The 25,302-nt window shown below is 40.8% G+C and overlaps 2 protein-coding genes across 4 annotated transcripts in view; one reads left to right on the forward strand and one right to left on the reverse strand.

Annotated features, from left to right (window-relative positions):
• LOC311228478 (rac GTPase-activating protein 1) overlaps positions 1-19,418 on the forward strand; it is a gene marked incomplete at both ends in the record, with an annotated part of 31,743 nt that extends 12,325 nt beyond the window's left edge. The window contains 7 exons of the mRNA XM_084314382.1: positions 1,365-1,460; positions 1,829-2,027; positions 7,478-7,583; positions 8,948-9,080; positions 9,411-9,537; positions 19,132-19,234; positions 19,343-19,418. Coding sequence (XP_084170508.1) covers positions 1,365-1,460; positions 1,829-2,027; positions 7,478-7,583; positions 8,948-9,080; positions 9,411-9,537; positions 19,132-19,234; positions 19,343-19,418 — 840 coding nt within the window. The remainder of the gene's footprint in view (positions 1-1,364; positions 1,461-1,828; positions 2,028-7,477; positions 7,584-8,947; positions 9,081-9,410; positions 9,538-19,131; positions 19,235-19,342) is intronic.
• gmppaa (GDP-mannose pyrophosphorylase Aa) overlaps positions 16,986-25,302 on the reverse strand; it is a 28,779-nt gene continuing 20,462 nt past the window's right edge. For all 3 annotated transcript variants that reach the window (XM_084314487.1, XM_084314485.1, XM_084314486.1), the window contains 2 exons: positions 22,541-22,709; positions 16,986-21,181 (listed from right to left, as the gene is read on the reverse strand). In XM_084314487.1, the coding sequence (XP_084170613.1) occupies positions 21,081-21,181; positions 22,541-22,709 (270 nt within the window). In that variant the 3' untranslated portion in view covers positions 16,986-21,080. The remainder of the gene's footprint in view (positions 21,182-22,540; positions 22,710-25,302) is intronic.

Below are 25,302 nucleotides of genomic sequence, written 5' to 3' on the forward strand. Positions count from 1 at the left end.
CCATTACGGACGGGGTTCCCACAAAACATTCCCATGACTTTTCCATAACGTCATACCAAATTTCTGTTTCTGTGTAATTAATGAACAACCATTAATTTGACCGCTGTGACATTGTAGACTTGTCTAGCTTTATGGCTAAGAGGTTGAAATCATGCCCAAACTACTGGAAACCACTACCGTCTCTGATGACCTATTTTCACCTTGTACTGTAACTCCTGTAATTTAGATTTCCAAAATGTATTGATTGATTGATTGAAAAGTTTATTAACAGATTGCAGAATGGGTACAGTACAGCTCAATACATACAATTGTTAAGGGGATGCAGACCAGAGAGACTTTCGTCTTGTTTACATCAGGGTCCCCCATTTTCAATTCATCATACTGGGTATGGGTATAAAGGCGTGAAAACATAGACGGGTGACAAATGGAGGGGGAAATGTATGGAGAAACATAACTAATAAGGATTCTTCCATACAGGTGTACTGCATACAATGAAGTAATTAACATGCTATCATGCTCTGTGTGGCATGTCTAAAAATGCTAAGGGGGCCCAGTTGGATCAAGATGGCAAGAGGAAAATCTAAGTGTCTTTGATTCTTCGTTATTGGGGCATGGACCGTAGGAGCTTCAGTCACAAAAGAACATTTCTATCCTGATCCTCTTCCGGGATGACAACACTACCATCCACGGGCGTGAGGAGTCACTGAATGGTTTTGATGAGTATGAAGATGATGTGAATCATATGCTGTGGCCTTCGCGGTCACCAGATAAAAACACCAAATAAGTGAATATATTTTGGGAAAATAAGTATTCCATCTAGGGAGGCACGGATCAGATCTTTTCAGGACCAATATCGATACCTGGGCTTAGGGTATCGGCCTATACATTGTTCCCATCCATTTCAGTATAGACTTGGACCATTATTTTGGAGTCATTGACAAAGATATAATTATTTAGATAATAATACATTTTAATGTGTCAAAGGTGCAGCAAATCAAGTGAATTTGTCTTTTTTAAATGTTGTTCTTGGTATCAGATTTTATCAGAAATTCTCATATCATTATCCCATACCAGTATTTGTATCTGTGCATCCCTAGGTCCATCCTTCCAGTAGCATTCCAGAGACTTGTAGAATCTATGCCAAGGCACATTGACGCTGTTCTGGCAACTTGTGGGAACGCCTTACTAAGACACTTTACTTTATTTTCTTTAGTAACTTTTCCAGGATTGTATTTATGGTGGGAACCCTGTATAGAATCATGAATAGTGCCCTGGCCACTGATAACCAAAATGGAATCTGTTGCCAAATTAATGTATTGCCAAATTAGCATCTAGGGTGAAAAGTCCATCTTTAAAATTTTCAGGACACTTTGGAGAACTTTGCTCCAATGACCCATCCAAGAGTCCCTCCTTTGATAGTGCAGTGTGTCAGTGAAATCGAGAGGAGGGGACTGAAAGAGGTAAGCTCAAGTTCAATTATTTGTCACGTATAAAGTACATGTACATTACAGTGAAATTCTTGGTTCTGTATAAGCCCCTGAGGATGTGCTTCATACAGTAAAAAAATTAAGTAAAAGAGGAATAAAGTCCCAACACTATACAATGTACAAACTAAAGTACAATGAAGTAAAAATGCAGACACTGGGGTACAAAAATGCACACACAAAAAAAGGCTAAATGCTAAAATTAGATATGGATGTAGTGCAAATCTTTTTTGTAATAAATGGATAAAATATGGTGGTGTTTAAAGTGAGTGTGTACATTCTTAAGTGTTTTTCACAAGGCAGTCTCCTCCTCCTGCTCCTCAAACCTCTCTCTAATGTTCCAGAGAGGAATCTACCGTGTTCCAGGCGGTGAGCGGTTGGTGAAGGAGCTGAGGGAGAAGTACGTCCAAAGGAAAGAGCCTTTAATGCTCCATAAGGTGGATGAAATCCATGTGGTCTGCGGGCTGCTCAAGGATTTTCTGAGAAAGCTCAAGGAGCCTCTTGTCACCTTCAAGCTCCACAAAACCTTTTTGGAGGCCACAGGTATATATTCCCAGTTCCCACCAAACAAGATTATATTATTATCCACCAATTGGGTATTGAAGAGATCCCCCCCACACACGCACACACACACACACACACTATACAGTTTCTATAGGTAGTATTGCAATTCCCCCAACTTTAACAATCAGTAATAATCTTTGATTGCAAGGTTATTGTACATGTATCTATGATCTGAGCCACGAGCCATTACTAGATTTAGTGGAGCAAACATACCCACAGCATCAACTGAAGTTGTGAAGATGAGGGCTGTAAACATGAAGCAATGTAAGACACAATATTTAAAGATGCTAACTTGGAGCCACTCTAAACAAACCCTTAATTTCTCACAAAACAAAAGCCTTGTCTTGTTTAGCCAAAGTGATCATTCTAAATACACAATCTTGGAACTAAGAGATAATCGTTTTTGTGCATGGATTACTAGATTTCAACTACAATAAATACAAGGTAGGTAAAGACTTGGTCTACAAACTATACTTTTCTGATGGCACAATATTGATGTAATTTAAGTAATGATGTACTGTAATTAAAAAATACTTTTTAAATGCATAGGTTTAGGTAAAGTGGGAGTGGAGGTAAAGTTCGGACCGTGGTTTTTTCAAAGAAAATAAATTATGGCATAACAACAGATTGGCCTCTGGTACATTTCATTTAGCTGACACTTTTATCCAAAGAGACTTACAAATTGTGAACGATGTTGGTAGCGCAGGGTTGATAAAAGTACAAGAACCTCTGATAAGAGGCGGCTGGGTGACGCAGCGGACATTGCGCTCGTCACCAACACGAGACACCGGGTTCGAATCCGGATGTCGGCGTTGCCTCCGGCTTGGGCCGGCCGTCATACTAACTCAATTGGCAGAGTTAGCGGGTGGGAAGTCGAAGGGTGGTAGTCTGGTCGTTGTGAACAGCGACTCCTACAGGTCGGTCAGGGCGCCGGCACAGCAAAGTCAGGAAAATGGCGGGGGCAGTGTGAGCCTCCTACACGTTACTCCTCACCAAATCGGAGTCCGCGCTGTCAGGTGAAAAGATGTGACAGGCTGCCTCCACACGTATCGGAGGGGACATGTGATGGGCTTCTATCCTCCCTACAACCGTCCAGTGGGGGGCATATGCGAGCAATGATCAGGACAGGGGAGGGAGAATTGGCACGAGAGGTAAATTGGGATGGGGAGAAAAATCACAGAAAAAGTAGATCAAAAAAAGAACCTCTGATAAGCAGATGGTCATAAGAAGTTTTTGCAGCTTTAATTAATCTAGAAAATGCATTAGCTGCTCAAGAATGAATTTGAGCATATGTAGACACTCCCTTTAATCTTCAAACACAAAGTGCCGGGGGCTTTGGAATTAATTCATGTAACCTCTACAAATTGGGACATTTTTATTTCCCTTCTATAATATGACAATTCCCTGATGACTGAGACAATAAAAACTGTACTTTTCCCTGCCCCACTATTGTCTCCTTAACACATTCAGTGCCAGGGATTAGACTGGTCCCATTGTAGCATTGCCACACTTTAAAGATAGGAGTGTGTCACCTTGTTTGTAGAGCTATATATATATATATTCTATATTATAGCTATGGATACAATACTATGGCCCATTTGACATCAACTATCTATCATTCAATATGTGAAAAAGAATACATTTTTTCATCCATACGTTCCCATGTTATACCGTGGTGAATATAAGTAATTTTAGAGTGGTCTGGGGTAATTCCCAAAAGGCTGAGTTATAACCTTATACGTGAATTCTACTATAAGCGTTGCCGTTTTTTGCCTGGACACTCTATTATTCCCAAATCAAATGTATATAATAGGTATTATGTTTCATCATGAATGCATGAAAGGGGGGGGTTCTGATTATTTGATCGCCAGTAACTGCATTCGTATTGAACACTAAAAACACTGATCAGTTGGATCGGTATAAAAACATTGCACGATCAAGCCAGAATTGACATCGGATAGTCCTTACCTGTGATCGGGAGTATTCCAAAAATAATATTCCAATTGTTTGATGGCCATCTGATGTCCATTTGGTCCACGACATAACCCACCACAACATGGATCGGGGTCATTTGACGCGCTTCAATGCAACCGGGAGAACCGCTCGACTCGATATAAAACTACTTTTTACGTTTTTTTGGCACTGAAAGTGTTGAAGCAAATTAATTTCAACTTGCTACATGATCTTGTCCAAAGGGTAAATGACAGATTTGTGAACAAACAGGATGTACATAAGTGCCTATAATTATCTCAAGTTAAAGGGATAGTTCAGATTTCTTTACATACTTGACTCGTATGACATATTTGCCAGTCGTGTGATTCATGCATAGCCATTAGCTTACATACCGAGACCCGTGGTTCAAGTTCTGTCAGTTTTATGAGTAAGCCAGGCAGCTTCAGACAGGCAGCCAAGGGGGTCCAGAAACAAAAAGGTTTTAATCCACACCACAATGTGCAAACGCAACAAAATACTGCAGTATTTCCAATGCTTGATTCTTCTCTCGGGCCGATGCAATGTCTTAGCCCCAGTGTGTAGAAATACACTGGCTTCTTCAAGAAACAAAATAGTTCTGAGACATTACATTGTTCTGAGAGAAGAAGAAACATGGAACATGGTCAGAACTTCGATAATGGGTCTCAGTTAGGGTTGAGTACCGATTCACGTTTGATCAATCGGTACTAAATTTCTATACCTTTTTTATGTTGAGTATAAGAGTGCAATATGCTAGACAAGAGGGAGCCTTTCCCACAAATGTATATATTACTGTCCCATCTCTTGGGTGTCTTTTCAGACCAGACGAGGTCAGAGGAGTTAGATCATATTTACTGGGGATAGCCAGATAATGTTGATATTTAAACATTTAAAAACATAATACTGTACATGATCAAGCGATTTATTTTGTATAGTGTGTTACAACAATAAATAATGTTGAAATTAAGAGGTTTGGACAAATTTTTTATAACTGAAATACATGTTTTGTTATTACAGAGTTTAGTACTGAAGGTACTATTCTCAGTAAGTCAGCTAATGCATCGATTTTTACCCTATGTAAAAAAAAGAAATGTATATATATCCTAACTAGGGGTGGGCAATATGACTATATTAAATAAATATCGGGTACAGTTCATTAACGATACACTTTTTAAATGTATCGTGGACATCGTGATGTTTTGCACAAACCCTCATCCATACAGTATATAATGTGTGTGTATTTTTGGCTAAAGTGGATAGAAAACACAGTACTGTGCAAAAGTCTTAGGCACCCAAGAGTTTTTATATAAATTGTCTTAGATGTTAATAATTATTTTTCCTGTATTGGTGTGTCAGTAGACTACTCTTTTAAAAATGTTAACTTTTCATTTAATTATTTTTGAAAGCATCTTCATCGTTTAATGCAGACATATGTTGCAGGGACTATTACAGTATAATCATCATACTTGCGTGACCGTATCCATCAATGGGTTAAATCAAGCATTTTTAAGTGCTTTAGAGGAAATGTCAAAATATTGCAATATATATCGTGTATCGTGATAGAGCCAAAAAATATCGTGATATCATTTAGAGGCCGTATCGCCCAGCCCTAATCCTAACTATCCCTTTTTATTATTATTTTACCAGGTAGTCACTTGAGATCAAATATCTCTTTTTCGAGCAAGACCTGGCCAATTCTTTTTTATATACCTATATAATAAATGGAAATGTATGGTTGAAGCATGCACACGTTCAAACGCACACACACTAAGCATTGGAGGCTTTTAACCAGGGCCGGACTGCCTGTTCCTTAATGACAAGCAAGCAGTGCAAGAATGCGGAAGCATTCTACCGTAGTGGCGTGCGGTAATGCGCCTTCCATTTTCCTTCGCCCAGCGCCCAGGTGCGTGCACCGGCGGCGGCGTGCTCGCTCAGGTGCGTGCGTGCGCCGGCGTGCTCGCGCGAGGTGCCCGCGCATGCGCATGAGATCCCGCCTTGGTTCGACACGAGCGGAGCTCAATATATATAAGTCACCGCCCCTTATTCAGTATCCAGAAATAGCTCAATTGGCAAGACTGCATGGCTGTGGATCCTACGGCTCGTTTGCTGGCGAGTTCGAATCCCATCAAATATTTTTTTTTAACGTGATTTTTTTTTTTACGTGTATTCTTTCGCCGGTTAAGGTTAGGCATGGTTAAGGTTAAGGTTAGGCATTGTTTCGGAGTTGGTTAAGGTTAGAACGGTTCAGTTTAGGCGCTGTTAAGGAGCTGGTTATGGTTAGAGTTTGTCAAAGAGAATGGCAATATTCTTTCTATGGTTAAGGTTAGGCATGGTTAAGGTTAAGGTTAGGCATTGTTTCGGAGTTGGTTAAGGTTAGAACGGTTAAGTTTAGGCGCTGTTAAGGAGCTGGTTAAGGTTAGAGTTTGTCAAAGAGAATGGCAATAGACAGCCTATTTCCGTGCGACAGCTCCCAAAGCGGGCCTGAAAAGAAAGGCGCTTTACCGTAGTGGCGTGCGGTGACTAATGCTTCCGCATTTTTGCACTGCTTGCTTGTCATTATGCTACACGCGGCCGGACTGGGGAAATCATTCAGGCCAGGAAATATAGTGCAAAATATAGCCCCGTCAGGCCACTTTTTAAGCAGGGGGTCCCACACCAGGAAATGTCTTGTTACAAAGACTTCATTTCCTGCACCAGTGCAGGGATTTTTTTATTTGTACCCTTTAAATGCCAGTGTTTGTGATGGCATCACAAATTATTGTTAAAAAACAGGCTATGTATGATTAGCAACAACACTGATTTTGATGGATTTTCAGTTTTTTCAGTTTTTTTGTAATGTCAGATTGAAAATAATACAATCTTTTATTCAACTTCAGCCCTGATCATAACGCCACATATTCATTTTATAATTCTAACCCTTTAAATGCCAGTGTGTGTGATGGCATATATTTGCAATATATCAAATGCAAAGTAGATTTCTCTGGGGGGGATTATTACAGGCTAGCATGTGCCAATGATTAGCAACAACAGTTTTTTGTAAGGGTCCCGCCTCCACCAATCACATGCGGCTCCCTTTTGTGTGTGTGTGTGTGAGAGCAAGAGAGAGAGAGAGATAGTTCTCCACTTGTGAGTTGCAGTGATCTCCTGGTTGTTCCCCACCTAGGTTATCTAATTATTGCGCTGCTGCAACTGTCCTGGCCTGCTTCTAAGTTCAGTGGCCTGACTGCATAAAAATACAATCTTTTTTTTGGGTTTTTTTATTAAATTTTTTTTACCATCTGGCGACCCCCCCCCCCATAGCTGGTTTTGTATTGTATTTATTTTCTATGGTATTAATGTGAACCTTAGAGCACCATAGCTGGTGTTGTATTGTATGTATTTTCTATGGCATGCCCATACTGTAAGACTGTGGTGCTTTACCGCTCGCTCATCACACTACTGTGTTGCTTCCATTCCAGAGATCCCTGATGAAGAGACCAGTGCAGCGGTCATGTCTCGAGCCATAGGGGAGTTGCCGAAGGCTAATAGAGACACATTAGCGTTCCTCATGCTTCATCTACAGAAGTAAGACCTTCCATTTCAGGTTGGACCAATTGTTATCCGTTTGAAGGAACTGTGTTTAAGGCCTATGTTTATCAACAATGGCTTCTTCTTCAGCACTGAAATATGAATTTGAATGCTACTATGTGCTTCAGATATACATCCGAGATTAGATTATGGTAGAAATCTGAAAATATGCAAGTTTTTCCAGTTAAGATTAGAGCAAGCACAGTTTATAAGATGCAAGAAATGATTCATTGTCTTTTGTCCAAATATCACTTGTGGTGATTTAGTTTGAAATGCAGAAAATAGCTGCGTTTGTTTTGAAATGCAGTGTCTTAAGTATTTGATGGGAGTTGGTTGGCGTCATCATGCCAGGTTATTTGCTGACTGCCTTGACGGCAAATATCAATGACATTTTCAATGATTTTTATGTCTGAAGTTGTAAAATATGATGTGAATGCAGAAATTGGTAATTATTAGGGTCTGGTACTGTTTCTAACCAATACCGGTAAAAGTACAAGTTCCTGGAATTCAAGTTTCTTTAATAGTTGTCATACAGAAGTACAGAATACTTTTATACAAAATGCTTCTTACTGTTACGCTCCAGAGACTGTGCTAGACAAGATAAGTATGAAATAAAATAGTATAGCATGTAAAAATAGAGGTCACAGTGTTCAGTATAGACATATGTTCGATGCAGAATAGAAGTAACTGAGTTACCATACAATATACTATGCAATGTACTAATATACAATACTATATAGTGCAAAGCAGAAATGGGATGAGGTACAATTTAGGTACAATTTACAGTAAGGTGTACGAGTTGTAGTGCAAATCCTTTACCAATAAATATAAAGTGTGTTTAGGTGATCTAAAGTGTGGAGAGTGGGTGCTGCAGTGTGTTGTTTGTTTAAAGTGAGTGTGTGCTGTGTGCATTTGATGGTTGTTGCATAGTGTTTATTGTTCGTTGAGCAGCCTGATGGCCTGGGGATAGAAGCTTCTTCTGAGTCTTTCTGTGCTCGCCTTCGGTACCAAACTAATCAATTTTAACATTGTTATTTATTGTTGTAACACACTACACAAAATAAATGGAATAATTGTTTTTAAATGTTTAAATATCAACATCTATTATCTGGCCAACCTCAGTAAATATGATCAAACTCCTCTGACCTCGTCTGGTCTTTCCAAATACCCAAGAGACAGGACTGTGATACAGTATATATATTTGTGGAAAAGGCTCCCTCTCTCTAGTGTATTACTCTTATACTAAATATGCAAAGGTACCGAAATGTGGTACAGATTGACCTAGCATGAATTGGTACTAGAGTTCAGTACCCAACCCTAATAATTATACATATTGGTACATATCATTTAAAACTTTCTAGGGTCATGCAAAGCCCCATTTGTCAAATGGACCAGTCAAATTTGGCTCGGGTGTTTGGACCTACCATAGTTGGATATGGGATGGCGGATCCCTCTCCACTGGCTATCCTGACGGACACTAACACTCAACCAAAGGTTGGCATCACTTTCATTTTAGTAGGGACAATTTCGTAAGCCAATTACATGTGTGTAGGCCTATGTTTATCAACAATGGCTTCTTCTTCAGCACTGAAATATGAATTTGAATGCTACTTTGTGCTTCAGATATACATCCGAGATTAGGTTAAGGTAGAAATCAGAAAATATGCTGTTTTTCCATTTTAGATTGGAGCAAGCGCAGTTTATAAGATGCAAGAGATGATTCCCTTTTTTATTTTATTTTCAAATATCACTTGTGGTGATTTAGTTTTAAATGCAGTGTCTTAAGTATTTGATGGGAGTTGGTTGGTGTCATCATCATTCCAGGTTATTTGTCGCATGCTGTCCTTCCCAGCAGAGTACTGGAAGCGCCTCCTCACGGTGTCGAGGGAGAAAGTCTCTTCCACATCCTCAATCACCACTGCTAACATGAATACTTACAAAACATACACAGGTAAGCACACATCCCGGGAACTCAGCCTCGCAAATCTCATCCCATGTTAAACATGAAAATGTGATACCTAGAGATGAGCTTAAAACACCCAGTGGGTTTTCCATGGAGCCAACTGGACACTATTGTATTTATGGGCGTGAACAGTGGTACAGTGATGATTCAGATCGTTCTACAAATAATTTCAGAACCAAAACAAGGCCTCAGCAATGGTTCCTTCCTGAAGATGACTACCACCACCAAGTTTCAAGTTTGTTTTTATTTGTCACATATAACATACTTCATAGTACATATATATGTATTTCACAGTGAAATGCTTGGTTCTGTATGAGCCCCTGAGAATGTGCTTCATACAGTAAAAAAAAGTAAAGGAGGAATAACACTATACAAACTAAAGTACAACCTAAGTACAGTGAAAGACAATGAGGTAAATGCAGACTTTTTAATAAATATAATGTAGTGTTAAAGTGAGTTAAGGTGAGTGTTTGTTTAAAGTGAGTGTGTGCATGTGGATGTGTGTGCAATGAGTGTAGATGGACGGGTTGATGATGTTGGTCATTGAACATCCTGATGGCCTTGGGATAGAAGCTCCTTCTGAGTCTCTCTGTACTGGCCATGAGACTCCGGTAGCGCTTGCCTGACCACAACAGTGCAAAGAGGCAGTTGTTTGGTTGACTAGAGTCTTTGGTTATTCTCTTAGCCTTGGCCTTGCAACGCTTGGTATAAATGTTGAGGTTGGAGGTTGTGTTTTCGCCCCTGTCCGTCTGTCTGTGTCAAGTAATGGCCGGATTACCATGAAATCTGCTGTGCACATGTCTGACTCCAAGAGGAAGGAACCTATTGATATTGGTGACCTATCCTCTGGTGCCACCCATCAGGCAAAACGTTATTTTTTATTTATTAGAATGTCCTGACCTGAATTTTTTTGTATTTATTGGTTTAAAATAGAGACAGTGCATATTAAGGAACATTTGACTGTAAATATGCCAGTTTAGCCAAGTTGGCTAATTTTCAACTGTAGTCTCTGGGGCAGGTGACATGAGCACAACAATAATTAAAACATAGTACAATAATTAAAACACAGTAGGAATCAGTATAGGTTACAATACACTAAAATACATACAAATAAATACATTAAAATACAACCCCTCAGTTAAAAAAACATAGTACAGTAATTAAAACACAGTAGGAATCAGTATAGGTTACAATACACTAAAATACATACAAATAAATACATTAAAATACAACCCCTCAGTTAAAATGGTCGCACACTTGACATCTCTCAACCATGATTTTAAGTTAGTTTTAAATGAGATGTAACTTTGATATTCCCTGAGCCGTGTTGGCAGACTGTTCCAGGTGTGGGCTGCTCTCACGGAAAAGGCTGTCTGACTAAAAGCAGACCTCCTGTTTGGGACTACACAGTCCCCTCGGACTACAGACCTGGTATACCTATCAGCAGGTGCTTTCTGTTTTATGAAAGTACAGAGGGGGGGGGAGGAGCCAAGCCATGTAGGATTTTATAGGTAAGGCAGGCATCTTTGAATTTGACAAGATTGTCCCAGCTCAGTAGGTTCTGGTTTGCTATAACAATGGTGGTGGCTGTTTGTTTTCCTGTCCAGAACTTTCACAGCCTGATGGTAAACTACCTGTACAGATCGTAATGTTGTACAGGAGGCTTGTGTCCAGCTAGTCAGAGAGTATGTTAAGTGTGACATAATAATGGCATTAAAATACAGTGCTGCTGCTTTTGTTGACGGAGAGTTTCTGATGTGACGGAAGTTTGATAAGTGAAACTTTGCATTGTTTACTACCGATTTGATTTGTTTTTTAAATGTAAGGTTGGAGTCTATTTTTATCCCAAGGTATTTATATTCGGATACAACTGTCAACCTTTCTCCTCTGACATAGACATCAGGTGAGACAGTATTCATCAGCCTCTTTGTAAAAAAACATGCAAACAGTCTTTTTGGTGTTTAAATGCAGACATGAGTTAGTCAACCATTCAGTGACCGATGTCAACACCGCTGTTAACTTGTTTGCAGCTTGCTGCTTGGTTTCTGCATGGACATAAATGACCGTATCATCTGCATACATCTGGATGTCAGACTTATTGCATACAGCTGGAAGATCATTAATGTATAAACTAAACGACAGCGGTCCCAATATAGATCCTTGGGGGCCACCAAAACCACAGCTAAGGGCAGAGGATAGCTCACCATTTGCCCTTACTCTCTGAGTTCTACCTTCAAGATAAGACTTCATGTATGTGATGGTATTAGGGGAGAAGTTGTACCGAGAAAGCTTGGTGAGCAGGACACCATGATCCAGTGTCGAAGGCTTTCTTTAGATCTAAAAATGCGGCTGCAACAACTCTCCCCTTATCAAGCTTAGATTTAATACTCTCCAGGAGGAAGCAGATTGCAGTCTCTGTTGAGTGTTTTGCCCTAAAACCAAACTGCATGGGGTGCAGTCCAACAGAGCTGGTGCTAAGATGACTTGTTAGTTGTTCTGCTATGTGTTTCTCTGCTATTTTGGAAATAACAGGTAAAATGCTAATTGGCCTATAGTTAGCTACCTCAGAGGATTGACCTGCTTTGTAGATGGGGGTTATTATAGCTTCCTTCCATGCTCCTGGGAAAACGCCTTCACTATAGGATCTATTTATGATTGTTGATATTGGTCGAGATAAGCATTCATTAAACGTTTTTAGTAGCATAGTGTTTAGACCATACACATCCTTGGCTTTGGAGTTCTTCAAGGAATTTATAATTGTTGTCACTTTTGTTACAGTGATTTCACACAGCTCAAAGACAGGCTGATTTTGATCCACTGGAGACATGGTCAGATTAGTAGGAGAGCTCTGTTGCAGAGTCTGCACCGACTCTACAAAATAGGAATTAAAACTTGTTGCAATTTGAGGTCCATCCTGTGTAATATTGCATGTTCTGATACAACGCAAATATTGTCTTGCTTTACTCTTGTCAGTTTGGTCTAAACAATGGCATTGTTGATATTTACAAAAAGACTATTTCTAAATGTAACCTATTTCATATCTATATGCCACAGAGCATTCATAGCAGTATTTCATATTAAGATATTAAAGTTCAAGTTTTTTTTATTATATGTTTAGATATATCTCACCTGATGAATTTCTTGGTTGAAATATTTTCAATTCAACCGCCTATAGAGCAAAGCGGCGTCTGTTCGCCTCTTTCAGCTGACTTTGTATGTATTCACGTGTTCACATATTTAATTATTTACATGTGGATATTAATAGGCCTAACTGTCTGACTGCAAGATCAAATTAAATTTGTATCAAGTCAAATGTTGAGTATGAAAGTAAAAAGTTGGGATTAGGTTTTGGCAAAGGTCTGCACTCATGAAGTGCATTCTTCACGTTTGAGCCTGTAATACATATGACCTATATTTATTCTAAGTTGATAGAAACAGCCATCACATTGTTGCCATGTGATGGCTGTTTCTATCTGAAATGTTATTTAGGTGCAGGGGAAAATTACAGGTACTCGTTGCCATTTGGCTATGACATGAAGTCTTCAGATTATCATGCTTTCATTATACCATTGAGTACTCAATTCTTATTGGCTGGAGGGGTGTTGATTAATTTCAGATATACTGCATGACTGGACCCTCATCAGTTCAAAATTAATGCATTTTGTGCAACTACAACTCTCTCACATCAGCTGTTTAGCTGGTCAAGCTGATATCAAACTTTAATTTATGAATGTAAACCTATTCTGTAGTTTTTTTTTTTTAAATACTGAACATTTCAGTTTAAATACTTTACATTTGTGTAAAAAAATGTATCTCTAGGGGAGCTCCAGTAGCTCACCGCGTACCTCGAACGCTATTTCGGCGTCGGGGACAACCGTGCGCGTCACGGATCTGGGGTAGCGAGTTCGACTCCCGGACTAGCCGTATTTTCTCAGAGTGTCTTTCCCCCGATCTATACCCCCATTCAACCTGTTTCTGTCGGTCATGCTTGACCAGAAAAAAGCGATAAACGCTAAAAGAACCAGCTGACTGGTCAAAGTTTAAATTTTTTTTTTTTTGTATCTCAATATGCTGTAAAGTTGTTTGATGCGTACAATAAATATGTACCCTATCATATGTTAAACTACACTGTAGGTTATGTTTCTAGGCCCTGCGAAAACCAAATAAGAGATCCTTTACATTATTTTACTACTGATGACGTACAGTAACAAGGGGTGTTTCCTACTTTAAGATTGCAACCCCTTCCCCTTGTAGCTCCGTTCTGGGGTGCCACTAACCAGTCGAGGGCACTCAGACTAAGATAAGGGAATTGGGATTGGGCCTTAAGCCCTGCATTGTGCACCTCATTGTGACTCATTATCCCTCACTTCAGCAATTAGCTGTGCTTTTTGGAGCCAGGAACACTGCCTGCGTAATGTGCTGTCCCATTTCTCTTGGGTGTGGGGTAGCCAGGCAGAAAATAATAAGTAATTAATTAATAACAAATTGTGTGGGCAACACCCACAAACATGGCTTGTTCAGTACATGGTGAAAGAATAGCACTTGTTTTTCAGATGTGTACATAATGTAAATATCTGTAGATGACAGCAGACATCTACTCTGACAGATCTATAGATCTTAAATGAGGAGACAGCCGGTGTGTGTCTTCACTCGGGCCCTGCGAGGGATGGAGCCATGGTCATCGGCCGAGGTGTTAATATCAACCGATAACTGATCAGCTAGGGAGGGGAGAAACCGTTGCTATGGGGAAGAGATACGTTAGAGTGTGTCAGAGGTGACTGAGAGAGAGAGCCGTTGCTATGGCTAATAGCCATTGCTAAGGAAATACACTTTTATAGCTGGGGGTTCTTCCGGGTTGAGTCAGACTAGGAAACGAAGCTGACGCGTAGACACGTTGACGGGCTGCAATAGCTGGAGGGTGGTGGAGGGGCCTCCTCCACCCTCCTAGGCCATGAGGTAGCTAGCTTCGGCTAACAGGGAAGGCTTTTGGCTAACCACTAGGCCTCAACCCTTTGATTGATTGAAAACTGTATTAACAGATTGCAGAATGGGTACAGTACAGTTAAATACATACAGTTGTTAAGAGGATGCAGACCTGAGACTTTCGTCTTGTTTCCATCAGGGTCCCCCATTTTCAATTCATCATATGACACACACGACATACAGATAGACAGTACTGCTACATCTATACATTTATGACATACCAGATTTGCAAATACAGTACTGTTTGTGATACTAAAAAAATCCAGAAAAAGAGTGTATATACATTTGACATATAAACTGTGCATTGGAGGAGGTTGGGTAGGTGGGGTGGGGCTGTACATTGGAGGGGGGGGGGGTTGGGTAGGGGGGGGGACACACTGTACATTGGAATACTGACATACATATTTGACATAGAAACTGTACATTGGAGGAGGTTGGGTAGGTGGGGTTGGGTGGGGCTGTACATTGGAGGTGGGGGGGGGGGGGGGGGGGGTTGGTAGGGGGGGGGGGCACTGTACATTGGAATACTGACAAAGCCATGCTTGGTCTTTATTGTACAACTGGGTTAGGACATTTGTAGGGGCCAGTTTCGAATTGCAGTCTCCCGTAGGTGTTCTTTGAGAGTTTTTGAAGGTGGGTATAAAGGCAATCATACGAACCGCAGTTGCCTTGAGGTTCCAGGTAATGCGTTGTTAGTCCGACACGCTCCGAATTGCAATCCAAAAAGAAAAGATGACGCTGGTCCAATGTACTTTCAAAACAAACGGGATTTATTGGGAAGCGAGTCACAACAGCCCCAATAGCTGCCTACCACTATAAAACAAACAAAAAGGGTTATGTACATGAACTTAAACTGTCAATCAAATGCGAATTGAGTGCGGTCAAAAACTATATGGTACCGCTCCACCTGGGCCTGCATGAACTCTAAATTACCTGCCATGTTATAGGAGTGGTTAGGGGGAACGTGGGAAAAGGGGGGAGTTGACCAGGTAAGTCTCCATCTTGGAATTCATTGACAAATATTAATAAACACAAAGCACGAATACCATAATAAACTACATTTCTAAGGGGGCAATAAAGTTACAATTTATCATAGGATTTGGCTCCTACAGTGGGTAGTAATTCATTCCTTTACAGCTTTGGGTAGGGCATTCCACATTGATGTGGCATAATTGCGAAACGTGTTTAGTCCCTTGTTTGAGCCGAATCTGGGTTTTACATGATTTGTGGAGCTCCCTCTGGTGTTGTGATCGTGGTATTCACTGACCTTTGGGAAGTATTTTGACATGTACATGGGTACCTACCTTAGTGGTGTAGTGTATCTTGTAGACCAGGTCCATTGCAAGTTGCTGTACTCTGTCGTCTACTCTAAGCCATCCTAGGTTGGCAAAGTGTGCAGGGGTGAGGTGGGTTCTAGGAGTCAGGTCAAGCAGTAGTCTGTTTGTTTTGAGATGTTTGTAATTTGGTTTTTAGTGCCTTTGAGGTGCTTTGGTACCATGAGGTGCAAGCATAGTCGTAGTACCCCATGAATGAGTGCTCCTGCCAGAGTCTTCAGGGTATTCTTGTTTACCAGAGAGGAGATCCGGTACAAGAATCGAGTTCGTTGGTTGACCTTTTTTTTATTACATTGGATGCCATTTTGTCACAGGAAAGATTAGCCTCTAGGATGGAACCCAGGTAGGTAATTTCATCTTTCCTTGTGACAATATTGTCACCCACTGTAACTGAGAAGCAGTCTGTCTTGCTGAGTTTGTTATTTGAACCAAAGAGAATGGACTGTTTTGCCCATGTGTAATGATAGTTTGTTGTCGGCGAGCAATATGCAGATTTTGCCTAGTTCCGAGCTGAGGGTTTTTTCAACCTGTAACGTTTTCTTGTCAGAGACCAGCAGGGCTGCGTCGTCCGCAAACAGGAACAAGTTGCAGTCACAAGCTCATCGAACTGATCAGGAAAGAACAGTAGAATTAAGGAATTCAATAGACCAGTGGTTCTCAAACTGTGCTACGCGTACCGCTGGTGGTACTTGAAAAATAAAAAATAAAATGTTTGCAGCCAGGCCACTGAACTTATAAGCAGGCCAGGCCAGTGTTTCTAGTTGCGACGGCGCGATAGTTAGATAACCTAAGTGGGGAGCAACCAGCCCAGGAGATCACTGACAGAGTAATGCAGTCTAAACGGTCATAAATCTTTTATTCAACTTCAGCCCTGATCATAACTTATTTTTAGATTTTTTTGTAATGTCCGATAAAAAATGAAATACTCCCACTTTTCTGAAAAGAGTTGTTGTTAAATCTGACATTACAAAAAATCCATCAGTGTTGTTGCTAATCATTGACACATGCCTAGCCTGTAATAATCCCCCCCAGAAAAATTTACTTTGCATTTGATATATTGAAAATATTAACAATAATTTGTGATGCCATCACACAAACTGGCATTTAAAGGGTTACAATTAGAAAATTTATTGAATGTTATCACAAACACTGGAATTTAAAGGGTACATTTTCAAAAATGCCTGCACCAGAATGCAGGAAATTAAGTCTTTGTAACAATAATTCCTGGTGGGGGACCCCTGGGGCTATATTTCACACTATATTTCCCAGCCTGAATTATTTCCCCAGTCTGGCCCTGCTTATGTGAGTTGTCAATGGACAACAACATGGTGTGTGTGTGAGAGAGAGAACGAAGGACAATTGCTTGCTGTGAGAGGGAGGGAATTAAGTACATTTGCTGAAATACAGTTCTTAATTTTCTCACTTGCTATGTGAGAATGTTAGTTAATGCCCCTTGCATTGTATGAGTTGTGTGGAAGAGTTGGCTAGTTCTAGTGCTACCCCTTTGTACATTGTGGCTGACAAAAGTTAACAATAAATAATGGTATTAGGTAGGGCTGTCTTAAATACTTCGAAGCTTCGTTCGATGGCACGAGCTTCTAACATAAAGAAATAATCGAAGTTTTAAAAAATAAAATAAAAAAAAGTATTTTTTGCCTCAAATCTTGCGCCTCCATTCCAATGAAACTAAAGTAAGCGGCGCCTTCCCGCCTCCATTCCAATGAAACGAAAGTAAGCGGCGCCTCGACTCCACCTCTCTACAACAAGCACGTGGAGATTATCTGTGTTGAAAACAACAAGGACATGTGCAGCAGACATGTCGACGAAGAAGTCATCAGACGTGTGGTTACACTTTAAAGTATGCAAAGACAATGCCCAAAAAGCCGAGTGCCAGATATGCCAGAAGAAAATGGCATATCACAACTCTACAACAACTTTGTCAAATCACCTAAAAAACGTAAGTATCGTTGTACACGACGGCGACGCCACACAAAACATTAATAAGGCTATGCCTATGCTGCTAATTTAATTGTAATCATCTGCTTTTGTAGGTGCATTGTCTGATATAATTATAAATTAAATATAATAATTGTTTGCTTGATAGACGAAGGTTGAAACATAATTATGTCATGTCGTTGGCTGTGAGAGCAGCCCCACTGCACCCAGGCAGCGCAGCCGAGTGAAACCTTGTTGGTTGCGTCAGTCACGAAAGGGGCTACTTAATTAATCCAATCCACTTTATTTATAGAGCACATTTAAAAACAACAGTTTACCAAAGTGCTGTCCAAGTCCCACAACATAAGATAAAAAAGAAAATATGAATTTCTTTTCTCTTTTTTTTTTTCTCCGAAGCTTCGAATTAAAATCGAAGCTCGGCCCCGAAGCTTCGATTGCCAAAAAAAGCTTCGAAGGTCAGCCCTAGTATTAGGAATACATTTGCCTCCTGCGTGAACTGTGCATAGCTGAATAGACTGTATTTTAACGTCTGTCATATGGTGGTGCTTGGAGATCCAGCTACGTTCTCAGGTGGTACTTGGTGTAAAAAGTTTGAGAATCACTGCAATAGACCTTTCAAAGACCTTTCAGAACTGTTTTCCATTGTGAGGATATGTTGATGGAATAAACAATGTTTGAAGGAAAGGTATCACGTTTACAGGGTGTCGTTTTCTTCTGACTCGGATGCATTACCGGGGAGATAGTGTATCAGCCAGTATGATGAGTAAGAGAATAAACACAATGCAGACTTCACGGAACAACAGAGATTACTGGCTGAGAACCCGATTTTCCAACAATGGGAAGAAGGATATGCTGGAAAATAAATAATTTTAAATTACATTTAGACTATTTTCTTATTGTTTATAACATGTTCCACAGATAAGTTATATATAGAATTGTTGAAAACATGCATAATGTCCCCCTTAAAGGTGCTGGTCAGTAACATGGGTCTCCCAGTCCCTCCGCTATAACACAAAATACATTTTCAAAGATTTGTTCTGATAAAAATAAGAATAACTAGCAAATGTGTGTTTTGAAACGAGTAAAATCTGCCAGTGCAGTAAGCAAATCTGGCTTGGCAAAAATATCTAGGGTTCTCACCTGATTGGATAAAGTGGGAACGGGATAGCAGAGAATAAAAGTGTTTACTGCAGAGCGGATGGACTGGGAGACCCACGTTGCAGAAACGAATACCACTTACAGCACCAGGCAGAAATGCTGTGAAAATGGTCTCAACGAAGCCTGTGCCCTTTTTTCTTTTTCTTTAAAGATCCGCTGTTTGCGCCGGTGACCTCCCCAGAGCTGAGCGTGTACTACAAGGCTCACGGCAGAGGTTATGAGGGCCCGGGGCCCGGCAACGCAGTCCACCACACGTAAGATGCCAAGCAACCTCGACGGGGTTGTTATTATACATGGGAACAACAGCGGTTTACTTTTTCCACAATACATGTTCCTGTTAATCATTTGACATTTCCCTGCAGTATCAAGGCAAAGGCAGACCCGGGGAAGGTTCTTCCAAGGTTCTTCACTTCCCCCACCCACAACGCCACTCCTTGAGTCCTTGCTTTGAATTTGTGTGTGAGCTTTTATTGCTGTATTTGTGACCAGTTTGAGTTTCGGACGTGTTTTTCTCTGGGGGGGGGGCCATTTTAAGGTTTGGGGGAGTACGTTTAGGGTTAGATTTGGGATTAAGGTTGGGCATGTTGTGGTTGGGAGATTAATATAGTTAATGGAATGTAGCCAATTGTCCTTACTTTTTTTAAATAGTTTCCTTTTGAGTAAAATAAATAATTATATTTTGGATGTAAAGGTTTTCACTTTGTGAATAAATTGTTTGCCAGTAACTAAAGTATGGAATGATAGTCAATTGTCCTTACAAGTGTTTCCCTTTATCCATTTTCTTTCTGTATGTTATGAGTAAAATAAAGAATACTGATATTTTGAATGTAAAGGTTTTCACTTTTATTTAAGTAAGCAGTGTTTTGTTAATAAATAAGTTTGCCAGTAAATGTTATGATCCAATAGATTAGCCTCCCACCAAATAGATAATAAAAAAATATATTTCTTTAGCACTCAATAATAAAAGCACATTTTGTAAGCATATCGAAAGCATATATCGAATAAACTAATCATGAATGAAGAAAAGAGAAATTGGATAGTTTTGACTTATGGTCAATATGTTGCAGCTCTACTTTAGGAATTTGGAAACTAAAAGCACTGCACTGCAGATGGTAAATTAAATAGCTTATCATGGGTAGATGGAGGAAAATATGAATGCATGCTTGAAGGCCAAATAATTTAATTGAACACTGCTGTAAACACAATGGAAACTTTCCTGATTGGTTGAACTGTCTACTGGAGGCTGCTAAAACTCACTAGACTGTTAAATATATTTAAAAGCGTGACCATCTACAAAACTAGTTTTAATGTATTAATTCCGAACAAATTATATTACAGGGGCATCTTCAGGTCAACTGTTAAATACATTCAATATAGAAATTCTATAAAGTTGGAGCGGCTGGGTGGTGCAGTGGACATTGCGCTCGTCACCAACTCAAGAGACACTGGGTTCGACTCCGGCTGTCGGCATTGCCTCCGGCTTGGGCCAGCCGTCATACTAACTCAATTGGCAGAGTCAGCGGGTGGAAGTCGATGGGTGGTAATCTGGACGTTGTGGACAGCGACTCCTACAGGTCGGTTGGGGGACGCCTGCACAGCAGAGACAGGAAATGGCGGGGGCAGTGTGAGCCTCCCACACGTTACACCTCGCCAATGAGAGTCCGTGCTGGCAGGTGAAAAGATGTGACAGGCTGCCTCCTCGTGTACCGGAGGGGACGCGTGATGCAAGGCTTCTATCCTCCCTACAACCGGCCAGTGGGGGGCATATGCGAGCAACATTCAAGACCGGGGAGGGAAGAATTGGCACAATGGAATTGGGATGGGAGAAAAGAGTGGATAAAAAAAAATACAAATTCTATAAAGTTCTAGGATGCTTTCAAGGTGACCCTACATGTATGATTAGCCTCCCTAAGTACATCAATGATGCTTACAATAGCCGATGTGTACGGCTACACCAAACGATATAAAAATCCATCTTTCAATCTGTAAATAAATGTCCCATATCTCCTCATTTTGACATCTTATATACAGTAACTCAGAGGTAGTGCCAAATCCTTCATCTACTGACACTAAGTGAATGGAGCGTTTAGGAGATTTTAATTAGAGAATAATTTGGTTTTTGAAGCTTCGGTTGAGGTCTTTGTGCGGGAGGACAATCGAGTTGAGGATAATCACCTCGGACGGGATGGTAACATTACAACCTGGGGAAACAAAGGCAGACAAACGTGAGAACGTTATGCAAAGTGGTGTAGAATGTGATAAATGCTATGTAAGGAACTACATTTAAATGAAGCCAAACAGGCCATTTCACTTCTAACATTCAATGGACAAGTTAATTATGACTGTTGCAAACCTGGGCCACATTTTTGGGGGTTAATTTTCCCTGTTTAACTCATTCCGGGCCAACAGCGCCCTCTGCTGATGGCCCTTTCCGTGCCAACGCTTTATCCAATGGAGAATAGGACTTATTTGCGAGTGCATAAAACATATCCAATATAATAGCAATAGATCTAAATAACAGTGATCGTCAATGAGTTGCTTCCAGTCGACATGCACGAAACGGATAATTTTTTCATACATACATTTCCATTTTATACCGTGATGAATATCTATATACTATTTCTAGGGCGTTCGGTCATCTCAATAAACTCCAGCAAATCGAGCTTAAATGTATTTCCTTAGAAAGCGTGCCATTTGTCGCTTGATTTATGAATCGTTTTCAAATAAACTAGATTATCGATAGTATGTGTCCTCATGCACGAAGAGAAGCGGGGTCTGAAAAATCGCTTCTCCGTACTTTGGTCGGCGCGAACCTCACACACACTCCGATGGCGGAGAAAGGAACATCTGATTACCCCAAGATTCGTAACAAAGGCCTTACCTCACATCTGATGTCATGCAAAAAGATTAATCAAATTCCTGATCGCCATTCCAAATATCGATCGCGTCCATTGATCCAACGTTATAGTCCAAAACACATAATCCAAGCTGCCCCCCTGACTCGACCAAGCTGCAATAGTATCCAGCTGCATGCTCGAGAAGGGAAACCCCGACCAGAGTTTTTTTTCTGATGCCCATACCCAGCCAATCCAATCCAATGATGTGCAATATCATCCGGGAGACGATAGGCAGCATTTGCCCTTTTGCGAGCTCAGACCCATTCCTAACGATAACATCAGGTTGGATGGATGAAAATGTATGGATATGGCTAATAAAATAAATAACGATTAAAACCTGACTATACTCGTGATTGGCACGGAAGCAATGGCGAGTTAACCCGACTATACTCGTGGTTGGCACTGAATGGGTTAATTTTGCAGTAGTAGTTGGTATTGTGACTATATATATATAGACCATATAGTTTGTCTGTAAAGATCTTGCACCAAAACAATAGCTACTAATATAAACAAGGTTTTCAATACTTATGTTTTTCAGTAGGAAATACTTTGAATTATAAAAAAACATTTACTTTGCACTGAGATGTAGTTAACTATATTTATCCCAGGTCTGCTGTGATTTAGTGTTTAAAATGTTAAAGGGTCAGAGCAGAGCATGCTTACCAAGAATGGTAATTGATGGGGTCAGCTTGCCATCTCTGAAGAGGGTCTCGCTGTCAATCTTTGCATAGGGGTCATTGGGGTTGGGGTCACTTGGAGTTCCTTCAACTCTTGACCACTTGCCAATGGTGCTGTCCCATCCCACAATGCAGTTCAAAACACAGCTGTGATCCTGATGTGGGGATGGAGAACAAATGCATCAATGGTAGATGAGTTTCAGTTTGCCCATCATCCTCGGAGACGTGTTGATGCTATGTTAACAATGTTACATCTGATCTATGATGCTATGTTAATAATGTTACATGTTAGGGCGGTCAGGTGGCGTAGCGGAGATTGCGTTAGTCACCAACGCCGGAGATGCTGGATTCGCGTGTTCGAATCCAGCTCCCGGCGTTGTCACCAGCTTGGCTGGCCGTTCACACTAATACAATTGGCAGTATTAGAGGGTGGGAAAGCTGGCGGGTGGGTCCTGGGCGTTGTGGACAGCGACCCCTACAGTTCGGTCGGGGCGCCTGCTCAGCGAGGGTAGGATCTGGAGAGAGGTAGTGCGGCCTCCCACACGTTACATTCTCCCAGTGAGAATCTGCGCGGCCAGGCTGGCTGCCGGCAGGCTGCACATGCGTCGGAGGAAAGCATGCGACAGTCTCCGGCCTCTCGGACCAACAGTAGGGGAAAGTGCGCAACAACCAGGAAGGGTGGGATGGGAGAAAATCGGAAAAAGGAGGGGGGAAAAGATAATAATAATGTTAACAATGTTACATTGGATCTGAACACTTTGAATCAGCCAATGGCCAAGGAAAATGGCCAAAGGAAAACTCCAACATTTTGGGAAATTAGCTTATTTAACATCTTCCCTGGAGTTAGACAAGAAGATACATACCTTTTTTGTCTCTGTGCGTGCATTTAGCTTTGGGAACAGTCGCTCCGTTAGCGTAGCTTAGCTTCATCACTGGAAGTGAGGGAGGACAGTAGCCCGACGTTCCCTACAGGTTTGTTGATATTCTCATTCCTTCAAAGGATCCGAACCGATTGAAGTTTATGGATACCATGACTTAAAATCCAATTACCTTGACGATTAAAAGCCTCCCCAATTTAGAAAACAGTAATCCAATGGCTGGTATTGATAATATAATACTAACTGCTGCACGCTCAGAGCTAACCGGAGCTAACACAGAACAGGATGGTAAAGCAAATATAATGACTTCCTTTCTGGGGTTTTCAAAATAAAAGTGCGATGTTTATAGCAGCGGAAAATGTTTATTTTGTACATTATCTAACGTTAACACGAACCTAAACTAACTAACTAAACTAACTTGTTTGTTTTTTTAGTAATGCTTTTCACAAAGCTCATTAACATTTTGACTGCCACTCACGGCTAATCTCGGGTTTACGATAGTTACGTTGAAAGCCACTCACGAGATTTCTCAGATTTTTTTTTTTAGCGATCTGAAATCATATTGCATCACGCGAGCCTACTCTAGCCTACCCAAGGGCCGCCGGCGATCAGATGTGAAAAAAGCGCCCCCTATCGTCTCCCAGATGGTAAATGGACTTTTGGAATGGACTCAATGAAAATGGATGGGGGGAAAAAAATATTCCAGTCCACATTTTCCAGTCCACTGATGCAGCCGGGGTTACCAGAGTTCATTCTGGATCCTCTGAGCCCCGCTGATCATGAGTTCTAGTGTATACACGTTAGATCTATACACTTATCGATTTTTTTGAATGGTGATCAGGAATTGGAATATACCATTTGGATACCATCTGATGTCAGGTAAGGAATCTGTTATCAGTGTTAGGATAATCAGACTCGTTTTCGAGGAGATAAGCTTTTTTCTGATATGTGCTCTATCGGTTTCACTGTAAAATCCATGAGGAAATGAAAACAGCTATTATCAGCGCGCGCCTCGAACATGCGTGCGTGCACGTATACTATTGATCATCTAGCGTTTATTTGAAAACGATTCATAAATAGGCCGACAAATATCAACGTTCTGGAATATTCCAGTAAAAGGCGATTATCACAGAATGGGCTGTTTTTCACCTGAAAACGGGCGCTTTTCAAAATGCTCTTGTGGTGGAATTCTCTGTTCAAAACTGTCCAATTATTATGGAAATCTGCTATGTTAAAGTGTTGGGCAGATTCACCATTAGGATAATCTCTGGTCAGGGCCGATACTGGGGGTCTGTCTTTCTGGGGAACCACAGGTGGGCAAACAGGAAACCTTTTAGATTTAAATACAGGCTTAAAATGACCAAACTTCCCCCTTGCCGGTAAACATTCGAACAAAAGGCTTTATGGAGCCCCCAGCCAAATGGTTGGGAGTAGCTGGGGGAGGATGAGGCAAGCGTCCGAGATTCTATTTCAACCATTGATAAAATCTCCCTTGAATAGATTTACATACAGTTGTCACAATACAGTGGGGGCAATAGGCCGTTTGGTTATTTAGGACATCTAGCAAAAGCTCATTCTCTAAACAGACTTCCCGGCCTGGTGCCAACCCCCAGCTGTTGTCTAGATTCAAAAACCGGTTTTCCCAACATTGAGGTGACTAGCCAGCCCTATAATGGGGGGGGGAAACTCCTCTGGTTCACAAAGAACATGGAGGAAAATACTTTGACAGAAACAGAGTTAAAGTAATATTAGACATTTATACTGTACCAGACAATAACAGAATAATATAGATCGGTTTAAACCTGTCAGTCTAAGATTAAGTAGAAAGTTTATGGCCAGTTGGACACTGAATTAGATAACAAGGTGGGTT

The sequence above is a fragment of the Notolepis coatsorum genome, assembly GCF_963971535.1.
Source record: "Notolepis coatsorum genome assembly, chromosome: 5".
Lineage (NCBI taxonomy): Eukaryota > Metazoa > Chordata > Actinopteri > Aulopiformes > Paralepididae > Notolepis > Notolepis coatsorum.